We start from the raw sequence: 26,943 nt of genomic DNA, 5'->3' as shown, positions 1-26,943 counted from the left end.
AACTATAGTTAATGGATGACAGGTTAACTATAGACATATGACAAAAACCTAGGTGTTTATTAACTTGTCCATGATAGGTGAATTATATAGTTATATGACAAAAAGCTAGGTGTTCATTAACTTGGTAATGACAGGTTAACTATAGTTACATAAAAATCTTGGGTGTTCTGTAACATCTTTTGAGTAGTATCTTACCTAGTCGGAAAACAATTCTTCAAGCATGTCGTGCAATTAAATCCTACAATGTGGCAATACTAAACAAATCAATACAGGCTCAAGTGAACTTGCATTATTGACAGTAAGGTATTGTTTGGTTTTGAGGACTACAGTTAAATTTAACCAGGAAGTAATCACCACAAGATTAGTAGAAGGTAACATGGACACCAACAATGGCACATATTTATGAATGCAAATGGAAGCCATGCTTGACTAGTGCTGAGATCATCAACGAGGCAACAAGCATGGGGTTGTGAAATGTGGACCTGTATGTTTGGCTCCAGCACTCATGCTTCAATACACATCTCCGTATCATGAATATTATGTCTTCTCAGAAGGCAAACTTGAAGGTAGCCATCCCCTTGGGTTCTAGGGAATAACAGTCATAAAATACTACACATATTTTGGGAGGGTCAAAAATGGACATTTCATAATAATATATAAAGTCATTTTGGATTTGGTCTTTTCAGGGAAGATCATGAAAAAAATGGATAAGGATGTAGGGAGGGTCATCCATAATATGACAACCATTAGGGGAGGGTAAATATTTTCTTTACATTAGTGCATCAAAAAACTCTGACCCACGTACCACTCCCTGTAATAAATGATTGGTCCCTTACCACACATTTATAGTGTGATGGCATCCAGGAGGTAGATTTATCTCACACAATTATTCAACTGAAAATAATTCTTTGTAACTTGTCAAAGTCCTCATAATGCTAAATCTGTTATCATGGTTATATGTATCAATGTCATCAGGATTTTACGAGCTGAACATTTGTAGGGCTGAAACGATATCCCAGGAAACCGATGCATTGTGATTCACTCAATACGCTACGGTGCGCGATTTGTGAGGTGCTGTATCTCGATTTTTCACGATAAGTTCTTTTTAATAAACTTTTATTACAGATACGTTTTAAATGTGTTTTAAATGAATTTCAACGTAGGGACAACATTATTTTCGTACGTCTTCAAAAATACAGCAGCTGTGCTAGCTTTCTGATTGGCTGAGCAGCCTTTAAGTCAAACATGTCGGGAAAAGCAGATGCTCGTCCTTTGCCAGAGAAGCCACCGGGGACTTACTGTGAAATTGGCAAGTTACTGGTACTTATTTAGTCCATGTAGGACTGTTACTTTTGTGTTTGCTAGCCATTACATGAGTTAAAATACTCATTACAGTATAATGTGTTTATGACTCATGAAAATTCATTCACTTTCATTTAATTTTTCATTTCAATAAATTAAGTTTCATTCATTTATCTCGTCTTCTCTTGTCACAATGAGTATCGTAGCGTATCGAGATACGTATCGAATCGTGATGTGAGTATCGAGATACGTATCGTATCGTGACCTAGGTGCATCATTGCAGTCCTAAACATTTGTGCATACCCCTTGACTTCCAATGTACATGATTTGTCTTGTAAACTCATGCACACATTTGACACATGTAACTTCCTACCCGACCCTGTGGCATTCCCCTTCAGCCGACAACCACATCACACGCAGCAAGGAATTCACAACACAAGTATATATAATTCATCAGCCATTACTTGGAATCCTTGTCCCGCGTCTAGTTAGTTTCTACACATGATCAACACCACCGGGATTTAACAACAGTGAGCTGTCAGACAGCAGAAACTGTGACAGAACATCAAGCATGAATCTGTTCAATGTATTTCCTACATTATTCTACTCGTGGTAAAAATGTCTGTACCACTACCGGTACATATACAGTCAGTTCAGCATTGCCTGTTTGGTAGAATCATCCTTGGTGAATGTTTGCAAGATGCAGGAACTACGAGTAATATTCTATCAACACCTTCATCCATAATGTTCATGGCTATCATGTTACTCTGTTTTCATGTAGGAGGGGTATGAATCTGTAGTAGCTGAGTGGGGAACTGACTGCAGTAAAACTGCAGAAATAGGGCTTGGATAACATAATGCTACTCAGTTTTTGAAAGGGATAACCAGACATGTCATTCTATTTTAATATACACTTGACATATGAGAATCAGTTTTGTGTCAAAATAAAAAATAAATAAATAAAAACACCCCAATCGAAAGTGGAAAAGCATATTTAAGAAATAAACGCAGTCTTGCATGATTTATTCTCCTTGCAGTGTTCTATTGTACAACAAACAATGACTACAAGTCGTTTATTGATTATATGAGATATTAACATTTTGTACAGCATCTTCAAGGATGTTAATAAAACGTACACACTTTTGCAAAATATTTACCGTTTTTTTAATAATGATGACTCCCTGAATACAATCCAATCTTGGCAATGTTGGACAAGTCTATTTTATGAATAGGGGGGTTACGTTTGGTATTTCCCAGATATTCGCACAATTTTATACCTTTTCTCCCAAAACCGATTGACATATCTCTCCCACTTTTAAATGCTATCACTATATTCACAAAATATTATACAAATGTGTTATTCACGCATGACACATATATTTATGACACTTTTCTTGCTCATTATATGATTATTCTGTTAATGAGCTCTATCAGCTGTACCCGAAATCATAGTTACCGGTAATAACACAAAGTCCTGTGCCACATGTCAGGGCATGTGTGGTCTATACCGTCAGTACGATTTAAGCACCCTATTTCTAGGTGCTAAACCCATAATAACGGCTCCACGTTGCAATCCTCAGTAGTATTATACACTAACCATACAATACATACCAAGTCAGTTATGTCATTTACTGCAACATGTAGGTGTTACATGGATCTGGTTTATGTTGCCTTAAACAGACTTGGTTCAATCTCCCTGGATCTGTGGTAAGTGGATTAAGTTCCACCTATGCTGATCTATAATCCTAACAGTACTGGCCAGTTTAAAATACCGGGAATATACAAATCACTGGACATGATATTCCACAACCATATGGCCTGAGGCATGTTTTCCCCTGCAAGTGCTAATCAGGGATGTGAGCAGGTTTTGCCGAAAAAAAGAGGAAAAGTCTAGGGGGGTCTGGGGGTATGCCCCCCCAGAAATTTTTAAAACATTTGATTGCATTTTAAGCAATTTCATGCAGTTTGGACAACATTCACACCAAGAAATGTCATAAGTCAATGGCAAAAGTCAATAAGTAAAATAAACAAGATGGCAGATGCAGTAAAATTTCGAAGTTAAATCAGTACTTTAAAAAAATCGGGCATAGTTTTCGCGCACCTGGCTACCCGCCAGGTCTGGGAGCAATACTGCCATAAACTTCAACCCCCATCCCCCAGACACAAGGACAACTGTCACAAGTGTGCAATGTCTGACCCTTTCCCCATGTTGAAGCATATTGAAAAAAACTTACCTTGTACTTACCTTTTGATGAAAAAAACAAAACTCCATTGCAAACATAAGACATAAATACAATATATATCCCCATGACATGGGGTTTTGGACGCTGAAGAAACATTCATAAATTTCTCGCTTATCACATGAACAACTGTAAAACATCTCATTCACTTACAGGCTAAAAGACAACTTTATCTTAAAAACAAGCCATCAGCTGACTCTGAGTATTTACAATTTCTGTGTGACGCCATGCCCCACGTTATAGTGCAAGTATTCGTGACGGAAAACGTATGATGTCCGAAAACCTATGCTGTGAAAGCTCCGATCGAAAACAGGACAATCCGCGCCAATTGTCCGGTTTTCGATCATATTTTTCAGAGTGTTTTTTTTTAAATTTTAAATAGTTTTTTCCGCGGAAGATGATTTTTTCCGAGGACTACTATTTTAAAAAACGCGATTTTCCGCGTTTCCGCGGAGATTTCACATCCCTGGCTAATGCAAGCGAGGACACCGCTTTTGGGTAAAGGCAGTGTGCATTTTGTGGGTACCCGGGTCCTACTCAGTACCCATCTGACCCAGATACCCGAGTTACCCGTCCCAGCCCTAGTACCATCCCACCTACCCACCTACCCACCACCAAACCACCCCACCACCGCCAGAATATCAAACTTTGTGGACATGTTCATCTTCCTTGAGCACGTCAAGTCAACACAATGTTTTTCTTTAACCTACTTGTGACTCCATATCAAGTCCAGGAGTCGTGGAGTACTCATTAAAAAATCCCCTTCCACCACACCTCTCACTCCATAATTACATCTCATCAATCATTAGTGACACAAAATCAATCCAACACAACTTGTGTCTTTAAACACATACTTGTAACACAAGGAAACTGTTGACAGGGCGCAGCAAACAACAGCCATTACAATCACACTGATGACTAAACTGTATAGATAACAAGAAGGTCAACCAGTTTTATGTCTGATCCCATTTGTACAATGAATACATCTAGTTAGTGAATATTGATTCCAGACATGCAATTATTTCATGCTGCAATGAGTCTTGTCAGAGAGAGAATTAAGACAGCATGGCTTCTCAAGAAAACAAGTACATATTGAACTAAAGCTCAGTATTTCAGGCTTATAGTCTCTCGTCACCCGCCCCTAACATATTTTTTTAAGCACTGATAATAAACAACTTTTTCAACTCAAATTTCCTTTTTGCAACATTGCCGATTCACCATGACCTTGACCTCATCTCTTCATACTTCGATCTACAATTAACGGGTCTAGCCAAGAGGTCATGTACATTGTAAAGTTTACTTTTATAAAGTTGCAACCTGTTATTAAACATGTCAAAGAAATAAAAATAAGAATGAAATCCTTCTCCCTACCAAGTCAAAACAATATCCAGAGAAAGAAGACTATGTTTTCAACTGGCCTGACAGTGTGTCAGCCCTTCTGGATCACGGACTCCTCATTTCCACTGAGAGCTCTTCATTACATTATTGTAAACCATATAAAGGTTGGACAAAAGAAGAAAGGCATAACAAGAGTGGGGCTGAAGTAGTACTGATTGTGTTTGCAATATTACTGTTCCAGTCAATAAGACATCACAGTCTGTTTCTCTGCTGCTACTCAACCTGCTGGGGCTTGAGAAGGAAGATAGGACGGTCTGGATCCAAAACAATTCTACTTCTAGTTACCAAATTTTACCCATACATACATTCCTGCCTTGCATGTGTGTGATAAGATATCGCCAAAAATCTGTAAAAAAGTTTAGCCAATTTTAATAATCTTTTGGTTCTGTTCGGACTTATTTCAAACTAAACTATGCCTCCTTAAATATGTGTGTTTAAGGTGACGAATGTGGAAACCTTTCTAAACACATCTGCAAGTTTGTTTGTTGTTCACTGCCTCACTCAGCAATCTTTCATTTATATGATGGCGGCCTGGTTTGACACTGTTCATTCCACAGTTAAAACACAATCCAATATTGTGCTTCACATATTAACATATTATTATTGTTGGGAATGGAACAAGTCTTTGGGATGCCATGTGTTGGCACATGTAAACGACTATACAGCTCCACCCAATGTGGGGAAAGAAGGAGACAGTAACTAAAGCTACGTAGATAATACATCTTTATTAAGTGCTACAAGTTTGTTCAAAATGGAATGAACCCAAACATACAAATCATCATTAAAACACTATTTACAAGATGTTTTTATCAGACATTTTAGAATAACCCTTTTTATCAATGTGTATTTCCTTCTTAACATAATCATACAGTGTTCATAGTATCCTACAGAAGTGTTACTTGATACTTAATATCAAACTCTATACTCTTGTTCCGGTTGATAGACCACTCATACAATCAATTCATAGAAATCACGTCGTGTAACCTCTCACAGACATAACACAACACGAGCATAACTAGGCTTCGATCTTTCACAAAGTCACAGCGGTCTGCCCAATACAACAGTCAGTCATCAAATACACATTTTTCACTTTCCAACCACTTACAAACTCTTTTCAACAGTTAGAAACCATATTGTGTCTTTATTGACTTGTGCATTCCTACTTAATAGATGTTAAAATACAGTTGACCGGGGGTCACAATCTCCATAACCGTATTCTACTTCAATATACTACCCATAATGCCTCCAGAATTTATTCACTACTTAAGAATATTTACTTTATGTTGCCCCTTCATAAATCTGGCACCTCACATACCGACATGAATCTATCATTGGACATCACAGACGAGTACTCGGGTCGATACACACTATAACTTCCTATTTAAATGTTTACTATTGTAAGCTGTTGTGTGGGTATTACGAAACAAATATGATATAATTAAGTCCTGTCTGCAGTATTTGTATGATATGTTAGTTATTCTGAGAAGATAAATTCAACATTTTATAGTCATACTGTATAGGGCTTGTGTAGATAGTTGACATAAGATAAATAAATTTATTATAAGATAGTTGACATAAGGTCTTTAGTACATTTTCTAAAATAGGTTAGGAAAACATCAAAATAAGTGTCATATGAAGTTCTGGGCATAATAAACTCTTATTTTACATATCTTTTAAACAGTTAGTTACCACCCCAAAAAATATGTAAACAAATTGCTATGAGATATCAAAATATCACTTAAAATATATTACTTGCATGTTATTATTAGATGTGCAGTCATATCTTAGAGATAGCTAAACAATGACTTAATGACTTAATTATTAGATTTTCATTCAAATGTTTAAACAATGTGAATAGGAGACATTTTGTGTAGAACCTCAGACACCAATGTCAGCAGGGAGATAATGGTGACAAGTACATCAGAAATGACACAGGCATGTGCCAACCAACGAGTGAGTGTTTGTTGTTTAATCCAACACCCAACAATATTTCAACTATTTAATTATGGGGTGTAAGTAATTGACTCTAGTCCAGACAAACCAGTGATTGATATTATGCGCAATGATCAATGCCCCCAAGGTAGACTGACACACGATCAACCAAGTCACTGAGCCCGACCAGCCATTAAGTTGCACTGGTTGCTTAGCAACAATTCTAACCCGGAATTCCCAGGGTCTTAGAGTGTGTATGTTGTATTATGGTCAGCACTTTTCCAGATACATCACATCATGGTAACAAGGGCAGTACAACATTATACTTACTAGTGTCCAGTCGGGCAGGTCAGGCATTGTCCATTCTCCAGGTACTGTCCAGCAGTACAGTTGGTGTCACATGACGTCCCGGTACAGTTGCACTGACCAGCAGCACAATCTGAAGACAAAAAGATGTAATGAAGCATCTCCAAAGATGTAAAGTACGGCAAGAGACAGGACCCATAACTGACTTAACAGTCACAGTGCTATGAAAGACAATGAGACAGGATGAGATAAAACAAGGAATATATTGTAGATCATTCAATTCATTTTACACAAATAATATTTTGTTGGTTCGTTTGCTTGTTGTTTGACGCTGCACTTAGCAATATTGCAGCTATATGATGGGAGTCTGCAAATAATCAAGTCTGGACAAGACAATACAGTGACTGACATCATGTGTATCAATCCACACAGTTGGGATACGATGGCATGCATCAACCATGTCAGCGAGACTAACCATGATATTAATCACTGGATTGTCCGGTCCAGACTCCATTATTTACAGACCGCCGTCATATAGCTGGAATATTGCTGAGTGCGGCGTTAAACAACAAACCAACCAACCAATGTTAGTCGCCTCTTACGACAAGCATGGGACAGTAATAGTTTCTTCAATGCAACCTACCTAGTGTATACTCTACTATTCAATTGCCTGAATGGTAGCCATGTTAAATGATAACTCTACTTAATCATACACAAACATTGATATTTAGAAATGTCGACATGATTTTTTTTTAAATGTAAAAAACAAACATGTAATGACTATACCTATTTACACCATTCTTCCCTTATAGATATTAAAGTGATTGAGTATTGTTTTAAGCTACTATCAGCAATATTCCAGACATATCACAGCAGGGGAAACCCAAAATGGGCCTCACACAATATATTAAAGTGTCTTACAAGAAACAGAATAACAAGTTGTTGTTTTTTAACACTTTATATATTACATTAGGTCTGTGCAAAGACTTCGTGGTTCATAAAAACATCACATATTGGTTGCCGCAGTGTTTTTCAAGGCACATTTTATAAAGCTAATGAAAGTTTAACAATTACATAAAGGGTGGATTTACAACGCCACGTTTGAAGTGCCACGTTAGTGAATGTTCTGGGTGCAGTTCTCAAGTCCTGCTTCTATGACAGACAGGGTTTACAGGGTAATAACACTTCAGAGTACACCACACATCACAGCCTACATGCAATAAATCACAGAGCACACATGTCCATCTACTGACGCAATTAAACAAAACTGAAATCTGCAACAGATAAGTTCTACGTTTTAAAACCGTATCAAGTGTAAAATGTATTATTACTCCTCACATTAATATTTAACTGTGTTCTAAGCTGTGTAAGAATTACTTTTTTATCAATGAATCAGCCTGGTTTGACTGGAGGGTTTGATTATATTAAGTTATATGTTTTAATACTCTACAAACATGAAAAAACGTATTTGTTTTTTTTTAAAAATCAATCAATCCTGTTTGATCGGTTGGGTTGATGTTGGAGTGTTTGATCATGTATTACAGATCAAATGTATTAATCCATAATACTTTTATTTCATTGGTCAGTATAGTTTAATTTATGCCTACATCTGTAGAACAGAGGCTTAAGTTTCAAGTTGACATTGTAACTAATCTTTTTGAGGTGAGGTGAAATGGGGTTTAACGTCGTCGCGTGCACTAGTCCAGCTTAATGCTGTTTTCTTAGTGCTAGCCCACTGATCCATCAGGGAGTAGTTGAGCATGGATACCCCACTCAGATACAGTATGCCGACTCCAAGTCGACCAGTCCTTGTTTTAGCCCCTTAATGTCAAGTGTCGGGCAGGGTAACAAGTACCATCTTATATATTTTAATTTCTTTTGGTATGACATGGCCAGGGATCAACACCGACCTTTTGCTCGCTAAGAAGACACTATATCCACTAGGGCTGGGATGGGTAACTCAGGTACACAGGGGGGTCCTGAGTAGGACTTGGGTACCCACAGGACTACCCGGACCCGTGGTTAGTCACATGATATATTGTTTAATGACAAAAATTATCTAGAACTCTATTGTTACACTACAAGCCACTAATGTTCCATTTCTTTCTGACAATGCACCTATTCCTTCTGAGTTTTAAATGTTTGAATAAAGATAAAACTCCATGCAGTAAACTTCAGTGTATGCATGCCCAGATCGTTTTACACATGTATCTAAATACATTATGCAAGGGCTATGGTCAAACTTTTCCAAATCGGACAGTTTGCACCTATCTCTAAATATCTACAACGGGTACCCGGGTAGGGTTGGATAATAGGGTGAAGGGTACCCGAGTAGTATATTTGGACTCGTCCCAGCCCTAGTATATCCACTAGACAACAGAGGTGGTCAACTGATCCTTGTAAAACACAGTTCAGTACTGACGGCTTTGAGTTTCCATGAGATTGCCATTATCTTGTTATTTACAATAGTATTAACAATCATAGACAACACTAGAACTATGGTTTACAGAACTATGCTGACCAATTAACAATTAACTTGAGTATGTCGTAATACAACTAAATTTGTGTAGTTCAAAGCAGGATGATTTGTTTGTTGTTTAAGCCACACCCAGAAATGTTCCAGCTAAATGATGGCTGCTGTAACTAGTCTAAGCCAGGTCCAGTGACAAGTGAATTATGTCTTGCCACTGCTCAACATAATATGGAGTCCATCTACTCAGTCTTTATCTGTACCTTTCAATTCATATATCGGTCGGTGGTAATACATTTGTACAGCAGTTTAAACATGTTCTCATGTTAAACAGGAAAACGATTATTGAGCATCACTATCATATTTTCATCCGCACAAACAGCTTTGAACTTTACCAGTAGGACTTTATTAACAAGTGGGGATTTTTTTACTCAGGCAGCCGAGAGACCAACTTAGTAAAGACATTTATTCCATATTATTCATTGTTATAAAAACTGCTACAATTTTCACTTAATTTTACATTAATAAGTGTACTTAAAGGTTTCTGTACAAAGAAACCAAAGGAAAAACTCTTAATACACTTGTACCTTGAGCTTGGTAATATCAGGATAGTGTTTCATATAACCAGAGACCATATTATAGATATGGTCTCTGGTATAACTAGACTGCTTTGCCAGAAAAGGATGGGTTTTTTTAAGATGGCCTAATGGTATTACATTACAAGCCAGTAATTTGTGTGGCAAGGTGGGTAATAATTACCTCAAACACATAAGAAACTGTTCATGATGAGGAAAATCACTAACCAAATATGATTATGTTAATGTAATCTTAAAATGTGGGAATAGAGATGAGAAGATTGTTGAACGAACAATGTATTCTTCTTATGGCCTAACACTTGTCTTTTCATTAATATTTCTCTTCAAACTCTGGAAAGTGTCTCAAAGATCACCTTTCACTCAACTTTTACGTTCTAATAATCAAAATGGAATTTGAAGTATTTTAATTCCCAAACTCATAAAGCCAATAAAAAACCCTCCCGTGTTTGAGGTTGTTTTTTGTTTGTTTGTTGTTTACACCGCACTCGGCAATAGTCCAGATATGACGGTGGCCTGTAAATAATCCAGACAATCCAGTGATTGATATCATGAGCATCAATCCCCGCAATTGGGATACAATGACATGCAACAGCCAAGTCAGTTGGCCTGACCACCGGATCCCGTTAGTCACCTCTTATGATAAGCACAGTCGCCTTTTACAACATGCATAGCTGAAGACCTAGTATAACCCGGATCTCAACAGGTAGTTTTTCAGGTAAAATGGACCCAACTGATATGTGTTGGTAGGTTGGGTTGGTTCTTTATTACATTTTTTTCTATAATGTTTTACACAGATGGCATACCTAGGAATGATGTTAGTTGCAATGTTTCTCAAATTTGTGGGTCAAAATAGCTACAGTAACAAACAATGCAGAAGCAAAAATTTCATATATTTCTTTGAAAGGGTCAAGATACATCTCAGCAATGTTGTATAACCATGATAACACTGGCTTCAAATAAGAGCCACATGCTCTTAAAAAGCATAAATTTATATCTTCCTGACAAATTTAACATAATACCTACACAAATGGAAATATTTGTATGAAAGCTAAACAATGTCATTCAGGATAATTTTAAAGATAAAATGTTACCTTTTTTCAACATAAAATGGTATATTAACTTGTGAATGATACTTATTTAGAAATTTATGACTTTTAATCACAAAGTCATATATTAACTCGTAAATCATACATAATTACAAATTGTGTAACGTTTATTCATATATATACCCAGAATTTATTATATTTACTCGTGAATGGTACATAATTAGAAATTGTGTAACATTTAATCATAAATAGCCATATACCAGCACTGTTATCGTGCGACGCATTAAACAAACTTTAAATAACACAACTAAAAATAAATAAATAAAACTCTAAGTTTAAAAACATATAAATAATCTGTTACTGCTTAACAAATTCAAGGTAATGACACTATTTCTAATGTACCCACCTATCACAAGCCACAAAATGCATATCCTGAGAATCAGTGTCGAAAAGGGGTTGTTTGTTTTCATCACCCCTTCAAGTTTAATTCGCGTTCTTTTCACTAAAAACATCTTCATCAAGCGAACCAGCGCTTGTAAGTCGTCAGAACATATTCACATAACATCCACGCGGCAAATGGCGAATGTTTCTCAGGTGTGAGTTCTCTCTCGAAATTTGTTACGAAACGCCCCGCTCGTGTAATTCCTTCTTCTTGCTTACAGTACTGTCATGAATGTTGGAGGTCTCCTATTTTCGCGTGCACGGACCCCCCAAAGAATATCATGGCCGCCAGGGTCAGAGTGTGCTAGCGCATGCCCGGGCGTCATGTTGCCACGCAACGGTCAAGTTCTGTCTTGGGGGTTGAGCTTGTTAAGCACATCGGTGTGCAGTGATCATGTATTGTTTACCGACGTTCTGTCAGCGTTTAGCGGTCACGGTAGCTGCGTTCAAGCTTTTTCACACTTGAAGGATACATACCAAGGAATAAAGTATATTTCAACTTACAATACTCTTTTGTTTACAGTATCATGTATATACAAATGTGTGCAATTTAGTGTTTCATCGACAAACTACGATCGACCCTAATCCACGTACCTCCGTGGACAAACGCCAGGTATGCGCTCCTGGATTATATATCAGTCGGCTAAGAATCGATATCACTATGATGTCACTAAACCGTAACGTGGTCTGTGGGCTGAAAGCTGAGGTTGAAAAAGGTTATAAATAACAGTTGAACACTTTAATATATCACGTACGTATGTAACAGCATCGCGTTAAGTGTATCCTTCAGTATCAATATAATAAATATCACTCTCCTATGAGTGTGTGAGTTTGGCTTAACGCCGCTTTGAACAGTAGGTCAGTTATATCACGGCGTGTCAGCTTGACGTGGGAGGAAAGCACACAGTGATGCAGGTCTTTACTGTACTTAACAATTAAACCCATACGCACGGCATGGCGATGACAATCAACCAATCAGAATCAGAGCTAGTGTATCCGGGATTTGAACCCACTATTAAGGAATCCTGGCACGCCTAGGGGACGCAACTGTACAGAGAATGGCGGCGCTTTAGACTATTGGGCCACCCGTGCCACCTTTTTGTATTTGTAGATCGTTTCCAGGTGATCTACATGTATAACGTTTAATAAGTAGAGGGTGTTCATGTGAGCTATAGTTTCTTCAGTAGCTCGTGTTCATGTGAGTTCGGGTGCTCTACCAGCGCATGCGACACATGTAAAGGCCCTTTTAGTTTGTTCTTGCGGATACACTTCACTTTGATGTCAGGACCCGACATCAGTTCGAATCCCAGTTTCATCATAATTATGACTTTTGGTCTGTAAAAGGCCAGCTCTGTGCATGTTAAACTGCGATAGGCCCCTTTAGACATTTCCTCAAGTGAAACGGATCGCTGAGTAATGAGTGTAAGTGTGGTTTAACTTTGCTTTGAACAGTATTTCTGTGATATCACGGAGTGTCAGCTTGATGTGCGAAGAAATACCGAAGTGATGTTGACCACTTTAGAGAAATACCCGAGCTCGGGAATGGTGCTGACAAATCTGGAACATAATACAACGTACTGTATGAAATGACGTTTTAAGCGGCGTAAAATATTATGTTACCAGAGGGCGTCATAGTGCTATTTCGCAATCACGTTTGCTTCCACTTGACCTATTCACGCCAATTGTTCCACTGACGTGATTGCTGTGATGCATACGATTGTATGTGACGTCATTTGACCAATTGACCTAGTTTCGTTCTCTCTTTGTGAGCGGTATATTTAAATGACCAGTTCTACCTGTTTCTCCTCCAAAAAACATTAATTAATTAGGAACAGACAATCGTGACTCCGCGATAGTATATAGCTTGTAAATTATTCTATAAATGACAGTAGCCAAGTCTTCTAAGACGCTGCAATTCGCTGTGCGGAGTTGCATCTCTAAGAGTTTGGTTTTTTGGTGTGTTTTTTAACACTGCACTCAGCAATATTCCAGCTGTATGACGGCGTCCTGTAAATAATGGAATCTAGGCCGGGCAGTCCAGTGATTAACATCGTTTCACACAATTGGGTACGCTGACACGCCACCAACCAAGTCACCGAGCCTGGGACCCGTGAATATCCGGGTTAGAATATGTCTTCAGCAACCCATGCTTATCTTTAGAGGAGACTAACGGGATCGGGTGGTCAGGCTCTGTGACGTGGTTGATGCATGTCATCGTATGCCCATTGCGTAGCTCGATACTCATGATGTCAATCACCAGATTGTCAGGTCCAGGCTCGATTATTTACAAACCGCCGTCATATAGCTGGAATATTGCTGAATGTGGCGTTAAACAACAAACAAACAAAAACCGAGCCTGATCACCCGATCTATAAAGTCTCCTCTTACGCCCAGCGAAGGTTGCTAGGGGATAATTTTAGCTCGGATTCCCCACGGGTTGCGTCTCTAAGAAAATAACAGTAACTTGTTCATCGTTGATTCAGATTCTTGCTGATTATGTTTCTAAGTTTGTCAGCACAGTGCCCGTGTTCGTTGGTTTCACCGAAGTGATCAACGTTTAAGACCTGCATCACCCCCAGCCAGAAACTACGATCGTGGGTTCGAATCCCGGTTCGCCCCGATTATGTTTCTAGGTTTGTCAGCACCATACCCGTGCTAGTGGGTTTCACCGAAGTGTTAAAGGTCTGAGACCTGCATCACTTTGGGCTTTCCTCCCACGTTAAACTGACACACCACGATATGACTGGAATATTTTTCAAAGCGGCGTTAACCTCAATTTATTCACTCCAGCTTTCCGACCCGTGAAAATCCGGGTCAGAATAGGTCTCCAGCAACCCATGCTTGCCGTAAAAGGTGACCCATTTTGGGTGTCCCCTGTCGTGATATGGCTGGAATATTGCTGATAGTGGCTTAAAACCATAGTCACTCACTTTAATATCTATAAGGGAAGAAAGGTGTGAATATAGTCATTACATGGTGGTTTTTTTACATTTTTCAAAAATTGAAATTTCTAAATATTATTGTTTGTGTATGTTATCATTTAACATGGCTACCATTCAGGCAATGGAATAGTAGAGTATACACTAGGTAGGTTGCATTGAAGAAACTATTCCTGTCCCATGCTTGTCGTAAGAGGCGACTAACGGGATCGGGTGGTCAGGCTCGCTGACTTGGTTGATGCATGTCATCGTATCCCAAATGGGTGGATCGATGCTCATGATGTCAATCACTGGATTGTCTGGTCCAGACTCGATTAATTACAGACCACCGTCATTTAGCTGGACTATTGCTGAGTGCGGCGTCAAACAACCAACCAACCAACTCAATACTGTCAATGCGCTGACACGACCTTTTTTAGATGTCAATTTCAGGTTTTTCCTTCGTATACTGAGAAATACCTCAAGATATACCATTACTTCAAATATTATGTCGTATTAACTGGAGTTCCTTAGTCTGCATACCCAAATTATTTATGGTGAACTTGACCTTATTTTCAAGGTCACGGGTATAGCATTAGACTTATTTGGATTTTGTACATAGTTCATTTAACATATCACTTCTCCAGATGGGTGGAATAATCGCAAGGAATTTTCGCAGGTCTTCTTCTTGTCCCAATGTGTACCTGAACCGTTTATGCAAATCCTTTTTCAAAAAGGTTCTTGACACATTCGCTCAAAGATTAGGCCACTCAATGCCTTCGGAACTGTACGAATCGTTTTCATTAATACCTGATGATGATAATCTCTGAACAGAAAACAAAATGCATTTACCTGTTTATATTGAATAGGCTATGCGAATGAGATTATGACCAGACATTGAACATGTATGTGTATACTATAGGTATACTTAAATTACCCCATACATCTCCACCACAAATCAAGTTACATCAAAAATAAACCACATTAGCGTCAAATACTTGTATATTCAAGTGAGCGACAGAGTCATGTGGCCTGGTAAATACAATTAACTTATGAAATATTAGCCACTCCTTAAAAAATCATAACAAACGAATTCTTGTTTATTCGTAACGAGGATTTTTTTTTCTTTGCCTTCATAAGATATTTTAGATGTATATGAGGATCCTTATCTATTGTGCGTAGACTGTTTTATTTACTTTTCTCTATTGGCGACCATCGTCCCCAACAGCCGTAATGAGTGGCTGGATGCAAGGCGATATCTGTGACATGGTTCTCCCAATGACACTGAAATGTCGTGAATCCTCGAGTTCACGGATTATTAGTCACGAACAGGATATCGGGTTGCTATTTCAATACAAAGGACCGCGTGACTGTACCGAGTTATACTGAATTTATTGCTAATCTCATCAAAGTGGCGAATGTGCTAGACTTTCAGTGTTGTTTGTTTAGTTAGTTTGGTTGCAGCGCATTTCAATTAAATCTGTATTTGAAAATATGATAATTTTTATTTTGAAGGGTACATTTTCACTATTGGGTGTAATTTAGGCAGCCACATGCATGACACGAATGTATTCAATTTTTATTTTTAAAGTAGGCATAAAAGCACTGTACGCCTTGTTTATTGCAACGTAGAAAAAATATCCGTGTTCTGAGTTTACACATGTTACAGCATACTTGAGCATATGCAGTTATAAGTCGCTTAAAAACAACAGATTATTTGGGATCAACTATGCAAAAGAATGTGAACTTTTTGGTTTAAAATACACCAAAGACTTGAAGGAAGTAAAATTCATTGAATACCCAAAAGGAAAGTATAAATACCAAATGAGAATAATTACATGAAAATATACTCAATCTCATCAAAATAAGATCTTAGTGTTCGATGCGCTAAAAAAACGGTAGTGAGCACTAAAGATACGCTTTTAATAAGAAATACTAAATGCCTTAAATATTTATCTGAGAACATTGGTCCCTCCTTTATTCAATACCTGATATGCCCCTTCGTGTTATTGCTGCATTGTTGCTTGAAGCAGGATAAACCACAATCACTAACTCGGATTTAAATATATAGTGGGGCGGTCGGGTAGCCTAGTGGTTAAAGCGTTCGCTCGTCACGCCAAAGACCCGGGTTCGATTCCCGACATGGGTACAATGAGTGAAGCCCATTTCGGGTGTCCCCCGCCGTGATATTGCTGGAATAATGCTAAAAGCGGCGTAAAACCCCACTCACTCACTGAATATATAGTTCAGCTACATCAAGACATGCATCATTAACTGCCTGCCAAAAGAAAGTATGCACCTACGTTTGACGTGGGTAAAAATGAAACAACAAAAATGTTTATTCGACGGAGATGTTTTGGGTGAGGTGAGGTGAAATTGGGTTTTACGTCGCGTCCAAGATTATTGCACTTATATAGTGACGTGCATGCACGTGTGTATGTCTGTGCGTGTGGCTGCTTGTACTAGTCTGAGATACCATGCTGCAGTTTAACATGAATATCCCACTCAGACACAGTATACTGACTCCGAGCCGACCAGTCCTTGTTTTAGCCCCTAATGCCGAGCGCCAGACAGGGTAACAACAAGTACCGTCTTTTGGTATGACGCGGCCGGGGATCGAACGGACGCTCTACCACTAGACGACTATTCTCGACTATTCTCATCCTAGTTACGTTTTGATAACGTTTGTAGGGTTGGTGTCAAATCCAATTTTTAAGTGTATGCATGTACCTTCTTTTTGTCAGACAGTTTTCATATCCTTTTCAGATGAGTAATATTTCGGTTGAGCTATTCGGGTTAGGTTAAGGGGGAAAACACCATATTTAAAAGTGTTCTCTATAAGCGCCATTGTGACAATAAGTCTATATTCTTTCGTTGACTAGGCTGGAAGGATAGTGTATGTTACATAGGTATATATTATAGTATTATATGATAGCCATAAACACCATTTCAGCAAGGACAACAGGAGACACATGACACAAGGTTATAGTGCGTGTGTACTTAGGATTACGGGTAGTTTCGTCGTTGATGTGATTGTTATTAAATTCAAGCATTTAAATTGTTTAAATACCTTTGAGCAGGACATATTGGAGTGATATGTGCGATCTTCTCTGACCCTGTACAGTAATCGTTAAGGAAAGCTACCGGTTTGTTATGATTTGTATATTGTATGACGTTTTAATGCGAATGTATACTAGCACAAACCTTTCGGTATAAATTCCAACATGATTTATAACATTTGTTGACACGCAGTTCATTGGAAAGAAAAAAAACATTTGAAAAAGAAAGGCCTCCGATATTTCAAGACGTTCTCCCTGAAGGAGGATTGTTCCCACGGCGGCAAAAATAATTATATTTTACGAGCGCTTGAAAGTCATACATTCTCAAACAAGACACTTATATATTTACGTGTGATATTGAGCGATGTCCTTGAGCGATGATACATATATCAGAACCTCTTGTGAGTCTATTAGATGGATGACACTAATCACTGAAACGTCCCCAGCGGCATGCGACGTCATCGGCATGCTTCCATGTCATCCGAAACACCGTCGCCAACTGCAACTGCCGTCTTACTGATGCGGCCTAGAGCAGTATGAACCTACTCACTCACACTAAAGTTTCATAATAGGCTGCTGGACAGCTTGCTTTAGATGGTCGGAAAGGGATCAAGCTCTTACAAGTGTGCCTAAATTTATATTGCCGATGCGGGTTCCATACCTATGAAACCCAGTAATAGGTGAACGGTCTAGTGAGGTTGGTCGTGATGTGCCAGTTCGTTATTAGTTAATAATTCAGCAGCAGACTGATTATGTGTTTTTTTTATAAATTTTACATTAAATCTGTAATAAAACTGTAGTAATTTTGCAGTGTTACTAAACAAAAATATGTAGAAATTTGTTCCAATTCCTATATTTTACATATTACCGATGTAACATTTAAAAAAAAATAATACTCACTCCAATCCGCCTGGATGGGAGAATTTGGAGACGCGTTAACTAAAGTTAAAGTTTTCCATGAAGTACATAAAGTTTCATCGGCAATAGCAAGGTTTGCTGTGCATAGTTGCGTCCATTGGGCACGCCAGAAACATATGAAGTTGGTTCGAATCCCGGGTCGCCCCGATAATGTTCCTAGGTTTGTCAGCACAATACCTGTGCTCGTTGGTTTCACCTTGGTTGTAAACGTCCGAGACCTGCATCACATTGGGCTTTCCTCCCACTTTGCGCTAACACGGCGTGATGTGATTGGATATACTGTTACAAGCGGCGTTAAACCAAACTCACTCACTCCTTATTACAAGGTGATTTCCCTCCATGTAATTTCTATGCGTTGATCAGCACATTTCTCCTATAGTCTGTCAGGCCAAAGACGCATGCACTTCTATAATCAGACAGAGTGGTAAAACATGTAGTTGATATTTATTTATCAAATTCAATTGTAAAGGCGACGAGATTTGGAAAACAGCCATATATTCATAGTATTGTAGGCTTATTTACATGTATATCGCTGTACACCTCGTGTGGTCCCACCACTTTCTTTCCGTATTTATTACAGGTGAATCGACGCCCATTTACATACATATCCCATAGTAAATTTTCACCTCATTAGGCAACAAGCTTTCTCCTCTCGTCTAGTATATGTAAATTGTCATCGACAAAACCGGTATGTCCCCTTCAACAAAGACACGTAGCAGAAATCACACGGCTTGGAGCAGCGCCTGTATTATACAGCTTACTCTCAATTTGCCCTTTGTTTAGATAGTTGCACGGCAAACATGTAGGGGGTATAAGTGTCATAACTGTCCATTGTAAATAAACAATACACGAACGTGCTCGCGCAGGGCGACTCTTATGAACATCAGACACGTGTAATAATTCATTGATAACAAAAATTGAATGCCAACGCCCCTATACACCCGCGTTGACAACCGACAGCAATCCCAATAGCAATGTAAATTACACTAGACAAGGGTTCGGCGAATATTCATACACTGAATTTTGCAGTGTCTGAAATTCAAAATGGCGGCCGGCATGATCTTCGGTTCAAATGTAAGTTGATATTGTTTCTACAACTAATTTTGACGGTTTTGTTACGTTATTTCGAAGGGTATACATTCAACGTAACGCCTTGTATATGCTGCGAACTGCCATTGGAAAAATTTATGTGCACTTGAGGTTAGATAAGCGTTGATATGTATTTTAAGCCGTTCTTGCTTTCTTGAGTGCACGAGTTTTGGAGTTGCAAGTACCATGTTCCATGTTTGAAATAAGGGCATGTGAAAATATGTAAAATGGCCACAACTGAAGACAATAACGATAAACTGTGGCACAGTGCATGACTGCTTCACGCACTCCACGGATGAAACCGAGAAGGGCTTTGTTTCAAGATGACTCGATAACTAGAATATGGCAGAACGGCGTTAACCCATGGACTCAACATTTAAACCCATTGACTCAACATTTTGGCTCTACGTCTGGTAATGACTCAGTTGTAGATTAAGACAGCCATGGCAGTGCTAACTCTAAACAAGGTGAGTGGGAAAAAGATGAGACAATGTTATTCATTTATCTTGATTTTGATCATCATATATCTTTTGAAACGACATAGTCAAGATGAAATTCAAGACAAAATATAAAATATACATACAGAAGTATATAGACTGTGGTTTTAGGTATATAAACAATGGTGTATATTAGCTACGTTTATTCTCTATAATTACAAAGATATATTCTGTTCAGGTAGAAGTCTGACATTGTCTTCTCCCTGAAGATAAAATTGAAAAAGAACAATTCAAGTCGTATGATTATTGGTGTCACTATGCTTATAAGAACTTATGCCACGTTCCGATGGCCATGAAGTTTGAACCATGCATAATGTCTGATCCACTCGAATTCACCTTATAAAATGGCAATTGTAATATTTGAAAAGAAACATATTAATGTAATTCTGACAGGTGTATAACGCATTGCTGCATAGTCACAGCTGACTTCCTGTTTATACAGCTTTATTCAGCTACAGTGTGTATTATTGTGTAGAGTGATTGGGTCTGTAACACTGCCTTAACACATCATAGCATAGTTGTGATCACACTACTAATAGGGTCCATGAACGCATGCTGGTAGGCTGATAGACCCCCAGGTTCATGTCACTCCAGGGCATGATTGACGCAGTAAAAGATCTAATCATAACGACATCGGTTAGCATGTTGCATGGTATATTATGGACATGAATAGTATGCGATATAGCCAGTAGCAGTACATATACGTGGAATATTCTTTTTTAATAATTTGGGTATAGAAATGTATGTATGCGATCTTACAATAAAAAGCCAATGTTATTTTTATAGGGCAAAAGAGTCTGGTGGGTTCTTTTCGCAGCAGTATTTGATTACACGTGTTCTGTGGGTTTGGGAGCAGTGCCAAAACATTTTTCCTTGTGAAAGTTAACTTGAATAAAAAATGAATAATCTTATTTTCACCCCTTGTTAAAAAAGCTAACTACGGCCTTGGGGAGGCACAGGTGTCCCAGTCGTCTTCAGCTCCGCAATTCCTTATACAGAGTTGAGTCCCTTGGACTGTCCACGGACTTGTATGACGGTTACAGAGGTCCGTGGTTTGTAAGGTCTAGGACCTGTATGACTTCGGGCTTTCCTCCCACATCAAGCTGAAGGGGTTTTACTGACATACTGTTCCAAGCAAAATTAAACCAAACTCACTCATGCAGACTTAATCTCCGACTGAAAGTCATGTTAATGAATAGCATATTCGTTATTTATACAAATCCCGCATAGTTTCACGTCAACTAGCATTGTTTTGTTTGATTGTTGTTTAACGCCGCACTCGGCAAAATTCCAGCTGTATGACGGCGGTCTGTAAATAATCGAGTCTGGGCCAGGCAATCCAGTGATTGACATCATGTGTATCGATCCACGCAATTGGGATACGATGACATGCATCAACCAAGTCAGCGAGCCTGAAAAAAGGACTGGTCAGCTCGGAGTATATTGCGTATGAATGGGCTATCCATATTTAACTGCGGCATTTCTTCTCAGCGATAGCATAAATCGGGACAGACACAGACGCATGTCGATATAATGAGTGCAGTCATCTTCAACGCGACGTTAAACCTGACCTCACCCCACCCATAGTAGTTTTCTAAAAACAATTGTAGTAATAACGCTCCTGGAAAATTGTGGATCAGTTTGATTTTATTTATAGTATTTGGATTATGTCAACCAGAAACCATATAATATCTATTATATGGTTTCTGTGTCAACCAAGATCAGTTCCACAAGGAATTAGCTCCATTCGGAACAAATATTTCCGGTGTTAATGTATCGTGTAAAAAAACTTCAAAGTAAAAACTGTTTCATTGGAATAATTTCACACTGAGAAAACTAGTACAAAAAGAACAATTTCACTACTTTGACCATTACAACAGAGTTTTTTTCTGGATCTAAGGGAAGCAACTCTAAATACTTGGTTGCACTGGGCTCCTGTCTATTGACATACGCTTAAAGCGTATGATCAACAGCGCATGCAAAACATTTGAACCAGTTGAAGGGGCGTGAGAATTCTTACGTGTATTATGTTATGTGTGATATAATTGTGTATTTACAAGTTTTAAATTAATTGAAAATAATAGCCCCTGCCCCACGAAATGGCGTTCGTGTCATATATCGAATAAAATGCCTGGATCAAGTCTCAAAAAATGAAAACAAAAGCACATGCTCATCTTCCGCCATATTGTTTACCTCAGTTACGATCTGTATCATTCCGCGCATTGATTGAGACGACAAGGAGCTAAATGTGCATGTTTAAATGCAATTGGATGTCCAAACAGTAATCAATATGATGTTATTGTAAAGCTTAATAACTATTCTACACCACCTTTTGAAACAAACCCAAGTGATATGTCTTGGAACTATTTCGATAGAGCGGATGCATCACATCTGCAATTCGATAGCAACCACAAGCTCTTCAGCTGCACGGATTTGTACATCACTGAAAATATTTGAGAATTGGGACCACAGTCAAAATGAGTATTGAAACAACAAGAAGATTTGAGGGACCACCTCCAGGAATCAGTGCAGGCTATAAACAACAACGTGCAAGGATTAGGGTTTGTAGACAAAAGTTAATTGATGTGGTGGAAAAGATATGTTTGTCAAATAATAATGCCCAAAGCAACGATTTCGAGCCTCAACATTTTAGACTTGATTTTATTCCTTATGAACTTGAATCTGTCATGATTTGCAAAAAAAACCCCGCTTCTAAATTATTTTTTTGGTAATCTGAATATCTTTTTGTTTGGAGTTATATTTTGTTATATGCATCTATATAAGGCAGTCTATTGCCTGTATCACACACATTCTATAAAAAATACAGAAAACTGCTTTTAAATGATTTTTTTTGTAATCTGAATATCTTTTTGTTTGGAGTTATTTTTTTGTTATATGCATCTATATAAGGCAGTTTATTGCCTGTATCACATAGATCTACATTCCAGCACAAATTCGAGGAAAAAATACAGAAAATGGGTAGATTGCCTTGAGCAAGTGTGCAAGCGACTTTTTTATGCTAATATTTTGATAGATACTTGTGTATGAGAACATTAATGAGATTGTTTTTCATTTCAGATGGATGAAGAAATAGCAGAAAAAGCTTATCAAATAAAACTGTAAGTATATATGGGAAAAAACCATTTCACTGTCATATGACACTTTCAGTTGTTGCTGTCTGTAGAGATGAACTCTTTAAGTCTACTTACCTTATGTTGTATTCTATGTGGATCATATTCAGAAGGTTATAGTGTTAGAATATGGAGAGTTATTTGTTAGCTGAGACGAAAGAGAAAGAAACTCGCTGGACTCGTCTTTAGATTGCTGGCTCAAGTCACAGACATCTATCTAATACAAAGCCTGGGAGTAACTTGCTGCTAGACACTATCCTCAGATCATGTTTGTCAGCTGTGGTAATCAGGTAATGGGTATCATACCAGGGCTGCATGAATACCCTATGAGGCGAATATGATTCGTATCACGAATATAGGGTAACGAATACAAGTATTAATTCACAAAAACAATAACAAGTCGGCAGTTGATGTATTATTTGTATATTCAGTGAAACAAAAGCAACATAAATTTTTTGACATGGTTTGTTGATTATTGACATTTTATATACCAGGTATCAGGTATCAGTATCTGCCCAAATGTGACAATGACCAGTGACCACATTACTGTCAAATTAATTATTATGAGAGTGTTGTCTTTGAAGGAATATTTGCATATAATATGTTCTTATGGATATTTTTAGGTACAGGGTATGTAAATGCACATGACTGCATATTCATTTATTTCGATTCTACTGCTCACGGATAACGAATTCAATTCATGAATGAATACAGTTCGATTCACTGAATACACGAGTACATCATAACCGCCCTATTGCATACTGACACTTTGTGGGATAGATACAAGTCGATTCAACAGTGGACAGAGGTCTATTGTTTAACCTCTAACATTGAATGAATTTAGGATTAAAAATCAAAGGGATCTTGACTTAATCCTAATGTTAAAAATCCAAGTTTAGGGCCTAGATTCAAATACTATTTCAGAAAACTTCAAGGACTCCAAAACCCCCCTTAATTTCTAACACTGTTCAAGCTGAGACACAAACCACATGACATAGCTAAGGAAGAAGGATTGAAATTGTTTATTTTAATTCTTTAGTAGGTTACATATCAATAAAAGTAAACTTGATTCTAATGTACCGAGTTGCCTCTATCAGGCAAACCCTGCAGATGCTTGAAGTGCAAAAAGTGGATTTTGCAGGACCACATTTTAGCATTAAGAAATAGCAATAAAAAATGAAACAGTTTGATTTAAGTGACATGCTTGACAGATTCAATAGTGACGGATGACAATGAATTAACTTGTCAAGGTTGTGGATAAAAGCAATAGAAAGAATGAATTGTTCATAAGATTGAAGTGTGAAAGTGTCAGATTCTAGTCCTAAACTACCCTATTCTGAGTGACTGAGATTCCAATTCAATGTCATGAAATGTAAGCCTGATTTGTTGATTAAGTACTTTAGAAATGCAATTGGCTTAAGGAAACACTTCTGAGCTCTTATTCCCTTATATGAAGTTATTTGTATCCTGCCAGCATGACCAGTGTCTAGTGGTGGGGATATGCTGTGATAAGAGTCAAGTACACCCTACTCTGTAAATTACCATGGTGACTTGTGCCACTGCCCTGTGCAGTTGTGGGGAATGACTGATAACTGACTTCAATAGAAATTATGTAAGCAACTAAAAATGAAGTAATTGTGAATTGGATGGGAAATACACATCACGTGCTTATCATTAGTTCTAGAACACAGATAGAATCTCAAAGCTAGCTATGTGTACAGTAAAAACCTATGTATTCACATGATTAATAATAAGCCTGGATTCCAGTTGGTTGCTGATGGTGGATCGTTGCTCATATTATAAATCCCAGTGTCTGGTATAGACTCGATTATTTACAGGCTGCCATCATATAGCTGTAATAGTGTGACAGGTTACAAAAACAGAAATACCTGGTAATAATAATTATACATTACCACTAGCATTGTGACAAATTTCTCTCCAAGAGCTTTATCCCTATTTAGACTAATCTTCATCTCTTATGAGACCGCCTCCGTGGTCTAGTGGTAGAGCGTCTGCCCAGAGAGCGGAAGTTCCGGGGTTTGATCCCCAGCCATGTCATACCAAAAGACGTTAAAAAATGGTACTTGTTGTTACCTTGTCTGGCGCTCGGCATTAAGGGGCTAAAACAAGAACTGGTCGGCTCGGAGTCAGTATACTGTGTCTGAGTGGGGTATTCATGTTAAACTGCGGCATGGTATCTCAGTGGGCTAGCACTATAAATCGGCAGTAGTCCAGACTAGTACAAGCAGCCACACACACACGCACACATGTACATGCACATCGCTATATAAGTGCAATAATCTTGGACGCGACGTTAAACCCAATTTCACCTCACCTTATCTCTTATGTAAAACCTGTTCTTTATGCCTAGGAATATATTGGTATGTTTGTGATTACCCTTAATTATCCCCCACCATGAAGTGGGGCGGGGATATAGTAATGGAATCCGTCCATCCTTCCGTCTGCTTCTCATTGTAGACAAATTTACCCAAAAACTATTCAAGTTAGAAAAGTTAAATTTTATGCACTGCACTGATGTTACTGGTCACAATCTCAAATGAGTCCTTAAATTTTACTTGGTGCATAGTGTCTGCATTGGGGACAAGTTTTCTCAGAAACAACTGAAGTTAGCTTATCTAAGAGACACTTATCAAGACTGAGTTATTTTTTCCAGAAAAGGGGCCTTTTGTGTGTATTAATTTCACATTTAATAATTTTTTCTGATGACATAAAGCCGTCCCAAGTGCATCCTATCTCCTCTTAAGCAAATGTTAAGGCTTTATCATGTTTATTGGACTCTTTTTCATTGTTTTTATTCACTACTATATGAACAAACAAAATTCTAATGTGCCCCATGATGGGGGATAGTGATAACGCTGTTTTCCTGTTTCAAAATAGGGTAGGAAGGTAGGCTTTCTTTCTTGAAAACATCAACATGCAACCATGTGTTTGAGAACTACTGTATTTATGTTATAGATTCTGTGTTTGGAATATAGTTTCATGTATGCACTTTGTTTTGTAATGAACATTGAGTGCCACTGAAAAAAACCCAGTAGTTGGGGGCATTCAAACACATTTAATTAGGGTCAGATTCGTAATCTATTATGCCTAATAGGTAAGTGTGTAAATCTGTCAAGAACACTTTCCCATGCTTTCTAACCAATTTATTTGGAATATTTGTTCAGTTGAAAGTGTGTGTTGGTTAAAGTTTCGCCGATAGTGTGTGTTGGGTAACGGATGCATCATTCTACTCAGGCTAGTTTTAATACCCTGCATGTTGTGAACAGGGAGAAGCAGATCAACGAGCGAGCCCTGTGGAACCAGGAGCTTGAGGAGAAGAGCAACTTCAGGAAGCACCAGGAGAACACGAAGCGGATACAAGGGGAGCTACGCATGGCCACCAGGGCAGCTATAGCGGTAAGTCTGAGGAGCAACTAAGGGATGCTCCTGCAAGGAAACAAGTCTGGGCAGTCTGTTTTGAGATTACCAGTCAGAATCTCTCTTAGCACCGTTTTCAGTCAAATTTAGTGTTATTATATAGACTATTATTTGCTGGGCTTACTAGACCAAACCAAATTTGACTAGACTCGGGCTTCAGAT

At 38.2% G+C, this 26,943-nt stretch overlaps 2 protein-coding genes across 6 annotated transcripts in view; one reads left to right on the top strand and one right to left on the bottom strand.

The window, feature by feature from the left end:
• The window catches only part of LOC124131564, a 139,033-nt gene extending 127,063 nt beyond the window's left edge, over nt 1-11,970 (bottom strand). The window contains exons 1-2 of one of the 2 annotated variants that reach the window (XM_046494915.2): nt 11,697-11,970; nt 7,203-7,311 (exon numbers count right to left, since the gene is read on the bottom strand). In XM_046494915.2, the coding sequence (XP_046350871.2) occupies nt 7,203-7,311; nt 11,697-11,808 (221 nt within the window). In that variant the 5' untranslated portion in view covers nt 11,809-11,970. The remainder of the gene's footprint in view (nt 1-7,202; nt 7,312-11,696) is intronic. The other variant, XM_048397868.1, reaches the window with a different exon arrangement.
• The window catches only part of LOC124131567, a 65,145-nt gene that overhangs the window by 28,499 nt on the left and 9,703 nt on the right, over nt 1-26,943 (top strand). Inside the window, exons 1-3 of one of the 4 annotated variants that reach the window (XM_046494919.2) lie at nt 19,548-19,700; nt 23,291-23,331; nt 26,631-26,760. In XM_046494919.2, the coding sequence (XP_046350875.1) occupies nt 19,671-19,700; nt 23,291-23,331; nt 26,631-26,760 (201 nt within the window). In that variant the 5' untranslated portion in view covers nt 19,548-19,670. Of the gene's footprint in view, nt 1-19,547; nt 19,701-22,479; nt 22,774-23,290; nt 23,332-26,630; nt 26,761-26,943 lie in introns of those variants that run through there. The other 3 variants (XM_046494921.2, XM_046494918.2, XM_048397880.1) reach the window with 3 other exon arrangements.

This window comes from Haliotis rufescens, unplaced genomic scaffold (assembly GCF_023055435.1).
Source record: "Haliotis rufescens isolate VD_foot unplaced genomic scaffold, xgHalRufe1.0.p SCAF_1, whole genome shotgun sequence".
Classification (NCBI taxonomy): domain Eukaryota; kingdom Metazoa; phylum Mollusca; class Gastropoda; order Lepetellida; family Haliotidae; genus Haliotis; species Haliotis rufescens.
This window is presented reverse-complemented; position numbering and strand designations above follow the sequence as displayed.